The sequence below is a fragment of the Heterodontus francisci genome, chromosome 3 (genome assembly GCF_036365525.1).
Source record: "Heterodontus francisci isolate sHetFra1 chromosome 3, sHetFra1.hap1, whole genome shotgun sequence".
NCBI classification, from domain to species: Eukaryota; Metazoa; Chordata; class Chondrichthyes; order Heterodontiformes; family Heterodontidae; genus Heterodontus; species Heterodontus francisci.
Window position 1 is genome coordinate 61,479,414 of NC_090373.1, and position 11,027 is coordinate 61,490,440.

The 11,027-nt window shown below is 43.1% G+C and overlaps 1 protein-coding gene across 4 annotated transcripts in view; it reads right to left on the reverse strand.

Moving 5' to 3' along the window:
• The window catches only part of rock2a (rho-associated, coiled-coil containing protein kinase 2a), a 332,194-nt gene that overhangs the window by 138,524 nt on the left and 182,643 nt on the right, over positions 1-11,027 (reverse strand). For all 4 annotated transcript variants that reach the window (XM_068022672.1, XM_068022681.1, XM_068022689.1 and 1 more), the window contains 2 exons: positions 2,448-2,511; positions 123-211 (listed from right to left, as the gene is read on the reverse strand). In XM_068022672.1, the coding sequence (XP_067878773.1) occupies positions 123-211; positions 2,448-2,511 (153 nt within the window). The remainder of the gene's footprint in view (positions 1-122; positions 212-2,447; positions 2,512-11,027) is intronic.

Below are 11,027 nucleotides of genomic sequence, written 5' to 3' on the forward strand. Positions count from 1 at the left end.
AAATTAATTTCAACAAGCAAAAAGAGACAACTTTCAATCCTTTAGTGTAGGCAGGATTCAAAAACAAATCCTAAAGGTGATAGGATTGAGTGTTATCAAACGCTATCCTTGTTGCCACATACCTATATTTTTGTTCCATTTCATCTTTGGCTTGCATTTCATTGTTCAATTGTTCTTCAAGAAGATGTAACTTCTTCTGTAGTTTTGTAGACTACAACGAAAATGAAAGAAATATTAGCAATAATATGAACATGTAAACAACATTCCAATGAGCTTGCACACAATTATTTTCAGAAAGGTTTTACAAGAGATAAAGGCAACCTACCTCCAAACTATCCTGTATATAATGGAAAAAAGGACATACTGTAAGTACAAACTATTTAAATACTCCAGTCATTTCTATATTCCACACCAATGATTAAATATTACTCTCTTATTTGCAGTGGATTATTTAATAGTGCATTTCTTTTGTTGAATCTCAAAAATTACATTATCCACACATGTAGTGCATTGTAATTTTTAATGGCAGCATTTTAGGCCATCCTCTATCATACCAATTATAAATAATTTACCTGCACCATACTACGCTACACGAAGTAATGCTGTAGGTTTTCTTTCCTACCTCATACATGTAGGCTGTATGAATGAGAACAAAATAATGGTTTTCTCTTAGTTTTGTTGAACTTAAAATTGCTGTGTGATATAAATAAGTACACAATAGAGCCAGATGGTTTATAGAAAATTAACACCAGTAGGTTTGGCTTACATTATTCAATCATTTGTAATTTTTCACCCTAACATAAGCTGTTATGTTGTGTTATTGTGTTATTTATTGTCTATTAAAACAAATGGCAATGACCAGTTGGTGCAACATAACTTTGAACACAGCAAAATCAACTCAAAAAAGTTATTTTCAATGTAACCAATGCCAGTTTAACCAGGTAAATCTTTTTAGATGATATATATTGCTTTAAATCTCCATTTTACTTTATAAATTTTTTTAAATGTTCTGATTAATATTCAAACATAGCAAGAAAAAACCCTGACCTTAGCAAACCATACTTAATCCTTATGCCTACCCCCTCAAATTATGTACAAACTGACCATTTATTTCGAAATGAAAAGAGAAATTTCTAACTTTTCCACATATACTTTTTAAGAAGTCCACAGCTTCTATTTAGGCTACCTCCCTAAACACGTCCTTTGTTATCTGGTGAATAGCCGAGATTCCCAAAGCAGGTTGCAGGTTCAACCCTGGTTTCTGTTGGGGCTGTAAAGACATGACAATGTCTCAGTGTTCCAGGGTTAGGGGGGAAACTATGCCATGCTTCCTTCTCAAAACCACTACCCTCACTCAAAGGGCATACTTGAGCGTCAGATCCAATGATATGGCTGAGTGGTAATCCACACACATCGCACCCACCACCCGCCCCCACTCTTTTGCTGTCAGATACCCTACCGATATTCAATGTTTAAGACTCACAGAAGAATAATGGCCACTTGGTGAAATACTGGAGGCTGCCTGGTGCTTACAGAACTATATCCCATGTCAACACTTTCAGATAAGGAGGGAGGGAAGAATAAAGGCAAAAAAAAAATGAAATTAATTTTCACAGTTTCCTTGTCTTATTTCTGCTTATTTTAAATTTTCTCCAGCCTCCCTTCCCACAGGAAAATAGTGTTGACGGCATCAGCAGAGCAATAGACTTGATGGACTTACAAGCAAATAGTACGGGAAATTGAATTGAAGTTACAAATTTGTTGCCGGCTGGGTTAGTAAATGCAGGATATGGTAGGTCCTGCCAGCCAGTTTTTGCAAAAGGAGGTAGGCATCAATTTTACACAAACAATAATATAACAGAAAAGGCCGGGTACTCCAGCACACACCTCCACAACAGCACCCACCACTCCCCACAAAAAAAGCTGTAAAGGCTCATTATTTTTTCATTGGTTCTTACAAGGGTTGTCATAGGTATTGACTCCCTCTACCACTTATAAGATGATTTCAGTATTATCAATAGGTATTCACGCAAGCCTAAAGACATATTAACCATACTGTATTGCTTTTGCCCCGGGATTTAATGTAAATTCAATAAGAACTGAGCAAGTTATTATTAGCATAATGGAGAAGGCAGATGTTCATTGATCTCACTTTATAGTTCAGTTAGCATTTTGCTTTATAGTTGGTTACTTAACCATTCACAAAAATATCTGTATGGTGTTCATTTAAAATACTTTGCAGCACAATTACCAATTACTGCCAGGCAGAGATCCTAAACATTTTTTGAAATAAAAACATTTAATAAAAATACTATTTGCTTAGTGCAACCTAAGATGCATCAAATAAATTAGGCTTAAATAGAAATCCTGTTAAATAATATGAATATTTGAACAAAAAACATTTCACATTACTTTATAGGTTAACAGTAAGCTATATTTACACCCACCTCACTTTTACTGGATAAATTGGGCTCATTCTCTTTGTAGGATGCAGGCGAGTCACTTAGCAATCTGGGGGAAAAACATAACGCTTCTATTCAAGATTTGACAACTTCGGCAGTCATGCCAATGCACTCATGTTTTTAATTAAAGCTCTCTTGATCTCTCGTTGGCTCAGTGAATTTACTCAGTGATTAGCTGAGTCATAGAGAAGGAAATTTTTAAAAATTTTAAATTTATTCAATCAAGGGATGAGGGCATTGTATGCAAGGCCAGCATTTGCTGTCCACCCCGATTGCCCTAGAGAAGGCTGTCATGAGCCAGCTCCTTGAATTGCTGTTGGAGAGGGAGTTTCAGGATTTTGATCCAGGAACTGAGATAGTTTTCCAAGTCAGAATTGTGAGAGACTTATTGGATCATAGATTGGTTACAACATAGGAGGCCATTCGCCCCATCATGTCCGTGCCAGCACTCCGCAAGAGCAACTCACCTAGTCCCATTCCCCCACCTTTTCCCCATAGCCCTGCAAATTTTTTCTCTTTTCAACATCTCAACTGAATCTGCCTCCAACCACACTCTCAAGCAGTGCATTCCAGATCCTAACCAGTTTAGTTTAGTTTAGAGATACAGCACGGAAACAGGCCCTTCGGCCCACCGAGTCTGTGCCGACCATCAACCACTCATTTTACACTAATCCTACACTAATTTCATATTCCTACCACATCCCCACCTGTCCCTATATTCCCCTATCCCCTACCTATACTAGGGGCAATTTATAATGGCCAATTTACCTATCAACCTGCAAGTCTTTGGCATGTGGGAGGAAACTGGAGCACCCGGAGGAAACCCACGCAGACACAGGGAGAACTTGCAAACTCCACACAGGCAGTACCCAGAATTGAACCCAGGTCGCTGGAGCGGTGAGGCTGCGGTGCTAACCACTGCGCTGCGTAAAAAGTTTTTCCCTCATGTCGCCTTTGCTTTTTTTGCCAATCAACTTAAATCGTTGTCCTCTGGTTCTCGATCCTTCTGCCAACGGGAACAGTTTCTCCCTATCTATTCTGTCCAGACCCCTCAGCATTTTGAACAATTCCATCAAATCTCCTCAATCTTCTCTTCTCCAAGGAAAACTGCCCCAGCTTCTCCAATCTAGCAATGTAAATGAAGTTCCTCAGCCCTGGAACCATTCTCGTGAATCTTTTCTGCATCCTCTCTAGTGCCTTCACATCCTTCCGAAAGTGTGGTGTCCAAAGCTGGACACATACTCCAATTGAGGCCAAACCAATGTTTGCTGCAGGTTTATCATGACTTCCTTGTACAAGGTATAAAGTACTCTATGCGTCTTTTAAAAAAATTATTTCATGGGCTGTCAGTGTCGTTGGCAAAGCCAGTATTTGTTGTCCACTCCTAATTGCCATTGAGAAGGTGGTGGTAAGCGGCCTTCTTGAACTGCTGCAGCCCATCCGGTGTAGGCTACATGTCTGGAAGGTGCTGTCGAAGGAGGCTTGGCAAGTTGCTGCAGTGCATCTTGTAGATGGTACACACTGCTGTCACTGTGCACCAATGGTGAAGGGAGTGAATGTTTAAGGTGGTAGGTTGAGCACTAACCAAGTGGGCTGCTTTGTCCTGGGTGGTGTCAAGCTTGAATGTTGTCAGAGTAGGGCGGCACAGTGGCGCAGTGGTTAGCACCGCAGCCTCACAGCTCCAGGGACCCGGGTTCGATTCTGGGTACTGCCTGTGCGGAGTTTGCAAGTTCTCCCTGTGTCTGCGTGGGTTTCCTCCGGGTGCTCCGGTTTCCTCCCACATGCCAAAGACTTGCAGGTTGATAGGTTAATTGGCCATTATAAATTGCCCCAGTATAGGTAGGTGGTAGGGAAATATATAGGGACAGGTGGGGATGTGATAGGAATATGGGATTAGTGTAGGATTAGTATAAATGGGTGGTTGATGGTCGGCACAGACTCGGTGGGCCGAAGGGCCTGTTTCAGTGCTGTATCTCTAAACTCTAAACTAAAAGCTGCACTGATCCAGGCAAGCGGAGAGTATTTCATCACACTCCTGACTTGTGCCCTGTAGATCGTGGGCAGACTTTGGGGTGTCAGCTGAGCTACTCACAGCAGAATTCTCAGCCTCTGACCTCCTTTTGTTGCCACAGTATTTACATAGCTAGTCCAGTTAAATTTCTAGTCAATGGTAACTCCCAGGATGTTGACGTTTATAAAGCCAGGATCCCGTATGCTTTATTAACTGCATTCTCAACCTGCCCTGCTATGCCACCTTCAATGATTTGTGCATGTATACTCCCAAGTCCCTCTGCTCCTGCACCCCTTTAAAATTGTACCTTTTATTTTATATTGCCTCTCCTTGTTCTTCCTACCAAAGTGAATTACTTCACACTTGGAATTAGAATACTAAATGTATTCAGCAGGTTCATCCAATAACTAGCTTGGAGGGGAACTTGAAAATGGTGGTGTTCCCATTTGCCTTCTGCCCTAGTTCTTCCATGGGGAAGAGGTCAGATGTTTGAGAGATGTGTCAAAGCAGTTTTAGCAAGTGCAGTGCATCTTATAGCTGTACACACTGTGTCATGTTGCACAGGTGATGGAGGGAGCAAACATTTAAGGTGGTATCTGGAGTGCCAATCAAGCGAGCTTTGTCCTGGATGGTGTTGAGCTTCTCGACTGTTGTTGGAGCTGCACTCATCCAGGCAAGTGCAGAGTATTCCTTCACACTCCTGACTTGTGCTTTCTAGATGGAGGACAGACTTTGGGGAGTGACTCTGGAGAATACCCAGCCTTTGACCTGCTCCTGTAGCCACAGTATTTGTGCGGCTGGTCCAGTTAAGTTTCTGGTTAAGAGTGACCCCAGGATATTCATGTCGGGGGATTCAACAAAGATAATGCCATTGAATGTCAAATGGTGATGGTTAGACTTGCTTTTGTTGGAGACAGCCATTGCCTGGCATTTGTTTGGCGTGAATGCTAGTTGCCACACAAGCCCAAGCCTGAATGTCGTCCAGGTCTTGCAGCATGAGGAGTTGCGAATATAACTGAACACTGCAATCATCAGCTAACATCCCCACTTTGAACCTTATGTTGGAGTGAAGGTCATTGGTAAAGCAGCTGAAGATGGTTGGGCCTAGGAACTCCTGCAGCAATGTCCTGGGGCTGAGACAATTGGCCTCCAACCACAACCATCTTCCTTTGTACTAGGCATGACTCCAGGCAGTTGAGAGTTTTCTCTGATTCCCCACTGACCAGTTTTACTAGGGCTTCTTGATGCCGCCTTGATATCAAGGGCAGTCACTCTCACCTCACCTCTGGAATTCAGCTCTTTTGTCCATGTTTGGACCAAAGCCATAATGAGGTCTGGAGCCAAGCAGTCCTGGCAGAACCCAAACTGAGCATCAGTAAGCAGGTTATTTTGGTGATCAAATGTTGCTTGATAGCACTGTAAATTACGCTTTCCATCAGTTTGTTGATGGGCGATAATGGATTGGATGGGACATGACTTATTTTTTATGAACAGGACATACCTGGGCAATTTTCCACTTTGTCTGACAGATGCCAGTGTTATGGTTGTACTGAAACAGCGAGTTATGGGGCACAGGTCTTCAGCACTACAGACAGGATGCTGTTGTGCCCATAGCCTTTGCCGTATCCAGTGCCCTCAGCCATTTCCGGATATCATGTGAAGAGCAACGGCTTGGCTGAAAACTGGCATCTGTGATGGTGGGTACTTCAGTTGTAGGCAGAGATGGATCATTGACTCAGCACTTCTGGCTGAAGATGGTTGCAAACACTTCAGCTTCGTCTTCTGCAGATTCGGTTTGGTTTGAGTGAGAAGACCTGAGCTGCGCCAGTGTCAAATGCACCAAAATCCACCTGGTGTAAGTTGAGTGGGGGGCAAGGATGGTGGAGAGAAAATTATCTAATGTAAATTACTATGCAATGGCACCTGATGGAAACATATGGTCACAGCAGACAAATTAGACTGCCAACATTCAATTGTGAACGGTTGGAGAAGGTCTGGTATTGAACAAATGGTGGAAGCAGATTCATTCGTAATTTTCAAAAGGGAATTGGTTATATCACATGAAATGGAAAAACCTGCAGGGCTATGGGGAAAGAGCAGGGGAGTGGGACTAATTGAATAATTCTTTCAAAAAGAATGGCCTCCTTCTCTGCTCTATGATTCTATGTGCAAGAAATCTGGATCAGTAGTGTCCATTTTCTGGCACTACAAGGACCTGAAGACAGTGTCCACAGCATGCGTGTGTAGTTTTGTAGCAAATTGTGCCCAATACCATATTGGTGCAAAGCTGATTGGATGCCAGTAGTGCCATTTTGGAGTTCAACACTCCAGCGAATATCCTGGCTTAACCTCGCACAGCAGGAAGGCCCCCCCACCCCCCTCAACCAGTGCTTGTTAAAGGGATCAGGTCAGATTACACATTAGTTGCTGGTTCATTTCTTCTGGCTGCTGATCTGATTGTACAAATGCTAAGCCCTTCCAATAGTTGTTTCAAGTTGCAAAAGTCTATGGGGGGTGGTGGGGCAGATGTTGAAGAACATTTTGCTGAATTCTCGGCTTCTGCACAAACCAGTTGTATCCAGACATGGGGTTAATCTGTTAATTGTGTATCAATTGTTTGATCATATGCAGGTGGGGGGTGTTTGTTATTTGGGGCCTTACTTGAGCACTTATAAGCAGACATTTACTGAGACTGGTGAAGGGTTTGAGTGCGAAGCTATGTGTCTTTAATCCTTTTTTACTCTATACAATAAATGTGAAACGGAGTAAAGATAGGCTCCAGCAATATCCTTCCATAACAAGCATTCTCAATTTTAACACATGGGTGCATTAGTAAACCATCCTCTTGGAATAAAGCATGACTTGGAGAATGAACAGTGACCATGCAGAGCAGAACAAGCTGCTGGAAGGGGGTGGGGGTGCGGTGTTTGGGATGAAGCACAATCAGCAAAGATCATATACACCCAGAGCATTCAGGGAGAAATACTCCTACTTGAACCTCAGCAAGGAAAACTGTGGGGGATGTCTGTGCTTCATTAAGGATATCCTCACTGAAATCTGTCACCTGCTGCAACCACAACTGCAATCTCAGAACAGGGCAAGGGCCACATTGCCATGGTCACCTTCTCAGCCATTGGCAATGAATATTTATGCATCTGGTTCCTTCCAGGCTGCAGCTGGAGATACTTGCAGCATTGAGCAGTTTGCCATCCATTGTTGTGTAAAAGAGGTCACTGAGGCTCTCTGTTCAATGAGAGATAACTACATTTCATTCTCTCGTCAGAGACAAGCAGGTGGAACAAGCACACTGCATTGCTCGGATTGCAAGTTTCCCCAAGGTGCAGGTTGCCATTAACTGCACGCATATCACCTTTCGGGCGCTGCACGTCAACTCTGCAATATATTAATGAAAAGGGATTCCACTCCCTCACTGTTCAGCTGGTGTGTGACCAAAGGCAGAGTATTATGCCTGGAATCCTTGCAGCAGTTACCATGTCTTCATTCTGTGACAATCCTCTGTGCCAGCCATATTGGCACCAAGGCAAACCAAAAGGTGGATACTGGGTGGCAAGAGCTATTTTGCTGATGACACGGCTGATGACACCGGTGCACAACCCATGCGCAGTATGCAGACAATGAAACCCATGCTGCCACACAAAACGTGATAGAGCAGACCATTGACATGCTGAAACAACTCATCTGCTGCTTGTACTGCTTCAGAGGAATCCTACATTACTAATCAAGAAAGGAGACCGAACGCAGGAAACTACAGGCCAGTTAGCCTAACATTTGTCACTGGGAAAATGCTAGAATCCATTATTAAGGAAGTAGTTGCATTATGATTTTCTAAAAGTCCTATCAGGCAGAGTCTACATGGTTTTATGAAAGGAAAATCATGTTTGACAAATTTATTAGAATTCTTTGAGGATGTATCAAGCAGCATAGATAAAAGGGAACCGGTAGATGTAGTGTATTTGGATTTCTAAAAGGCATTCAATAAGATGCCACATAAAAGGTTACTGCACAAGATAAGAGCTCATAGTGTAGGGGGTAATATGCTAGCATGGAGAGAGGATTGGCTAACTAACAGGAAACAGAGAATTGGGATAAGTGGGTCATTTTCAGGATGGCAAACTGTAACTAATGGAGTGCCACAGGGATCAGTGTTGGGGCCTCAATTATTTATGATCTATACTAATGACTTGGATGAAGGGAATGACTGTATTGTAGCCAAATTTGCAGACAATACAAAGATAGGTAAGAAAGCAAGTTGTGAGGAGGACACAGAGTGTCTGCAAAGGGATATAAATAGGTTAAGTGAGAGGACAAAAATTTGGCAGATGGAGTATTATGTGGGAAAAGACGAAGTTGTCCACTTTGGCAAGAATAGAAAAGCAGAATACTATATACATGGAGAGAGACTACAGAATGCTGCAGTACAGAGGATCTGGGTGTCCCATGTACTTATGACACAAAATAGTAACAAGTAATTAGGAAGGCAAATGAATGTTGGCATTTATAATAAGGGGTAATGCAGTATAAAAATAGGGAAGTCTTGCTACAAACCGTACAGAGCATTGGTGAGACCGCACCTAGTGTACTGCATACAGTTTTGGTCTCCTTACTGAAGGGGATATACTTGCATTGGAGGCAGTTCAGAGAAGGTGCACTAGACTGATGCCTAAGAGGAAAGGGTTGTCTTATGAGGAAAGTTGAGCTGTACACATTGGAGTTTAGAAGAATGAGAGGTGATCTTATTGAAATAAAGATGATTCTGAGGGGACAAAAACAAAATATGTAGATGCTGCAAATCTGAAACAAAAACAGAAAATGCTGGAAATACTCAGCAGGTCAGGCAGCATCTGTGGAGAGAGAAGCCGAAGATGAAAGGTCATTGACCTGAAATGTTAACTCTGCTTTTCTCTTCACAGATGCTGCCTGACCTGCTGAGTATTTCCAAGATTCTGAGGAGGCTTGACAGGGTAGATGCTGAGAAGATTTTTCCCCTCATGGGGGAATCTAGAAGTAGGGGGCACAGTTTCAAAATAAGGGTCTTCCTTTTAAGATGGAGAGCAGAAGGAATTTCTTCTCTCAGAGGGTCATTAATCTTTGAAATTCACTTCCCCTGAGAGCATTGGAGACTGGTCATTGAATATATTCAAGCTTAAGTGAATGAGGATTCTGCTCTTGCTACCAGCGATATAGTGAGCAGCTGAGGAACAGGAAGAGGAGGAGCAGAAACATGAGGCAGGGCAGGAGTATGAGGTAGAAGAAGCAATGGAAGAGTCAGCCCCTTTCTGCCAACTAATCACTCTTGTGCATTCTTCAGACTTCCTATCTGCCTATGCCTGGCCTTGTGCTTCTATCCAGTGTAACCCCAGTGTCGACAACATGGCGGGTGGAAGGCTACTGACTTTCAGTCGAGGGGAACTACAGATGGTCAGAGAGGATGCCCTCGTGCAGCTTAAAGCCTAGAACGCCGATCTGCAGGCTGCATTGTCTTGGCATGGGTAGCAGCAGTCTGGCCTGGTTGGCCGACAGGCAACAGCAAAGGTACTGGCGGAATAGCAGGGGTGGGAGGACACGTGCTACAATCCTGAGAGGACAGCAGATTCACATTCACAGAGCCACTGCCACTCTCCCAGGGTGGCACCTCAGCAATCCTAGTAATCTGTTAAAGGACAGATTGCTGGACTGCTGTGACAACCTGTAAGCCCCTTTACACACTTTAATCCACAGCCATTATAGCAGCAGTCTGAGCTTACATGATAACAGTCTGAGTTTCTGCTGCAAGACTCAAGATGGGTGACATCAGCCATCAGAAGCTGCACCATGATTGAGTCCCCAAGTGCAAATTTGAGTTGGCAACCATTCCCAAGTTGGAAAGGAGAGGCGCCAAACTCTCTGCAAGGCCCTGCGCAAAGCTGGTGCTAGACTACACCATTTTTGAGAGGAGACACTGAGGTAGTGGTAATCTCACTAAACTACTAGTTCAGAGACTCAGGCTAATGCCCTGGAGATACAGGTTCAAATCCCACCATGGCAGCTGGTGGAATTGAAATTCAATTATTTAATAAAAATTCTGAGGCGGCTGAGGGGATTGAGATGTACAAAATTGTGAGGGGCCTGGATACAGTGGATGGGAAGGACGTATTTACCTCAACAGAATTCAGTGACTCGGGGGCATAATTTAAGTGATGTGTTACGAACAGGTGAGGAAGGAGTCTCAGGCTCCCCTCTGGCCCCTTAACTGGTTTGGCCATAACAGGGTTTAACTTTTAAAGCACAGTGTTTTCAGCTTCACCTTAGTGAATCCTTGCTCATTGCTCTCTAATTATAATTGTAAATGAATCAATCAGCAGGCATCTTAGGTTTAAACAAGGAAGATGTAAGTTTATTAACCTTAACACTTAACTCAGTTAAAATTACTAAAAATCCGCAGTGCAACCATGCTAGCATGCATACGCGATGAACACACACACACAAATAGATACAGGGGAGGAGAAAGAATTAATGGGGGGGGGGGGGGGGGGGGGAGGGGAAATGGAGTCGTA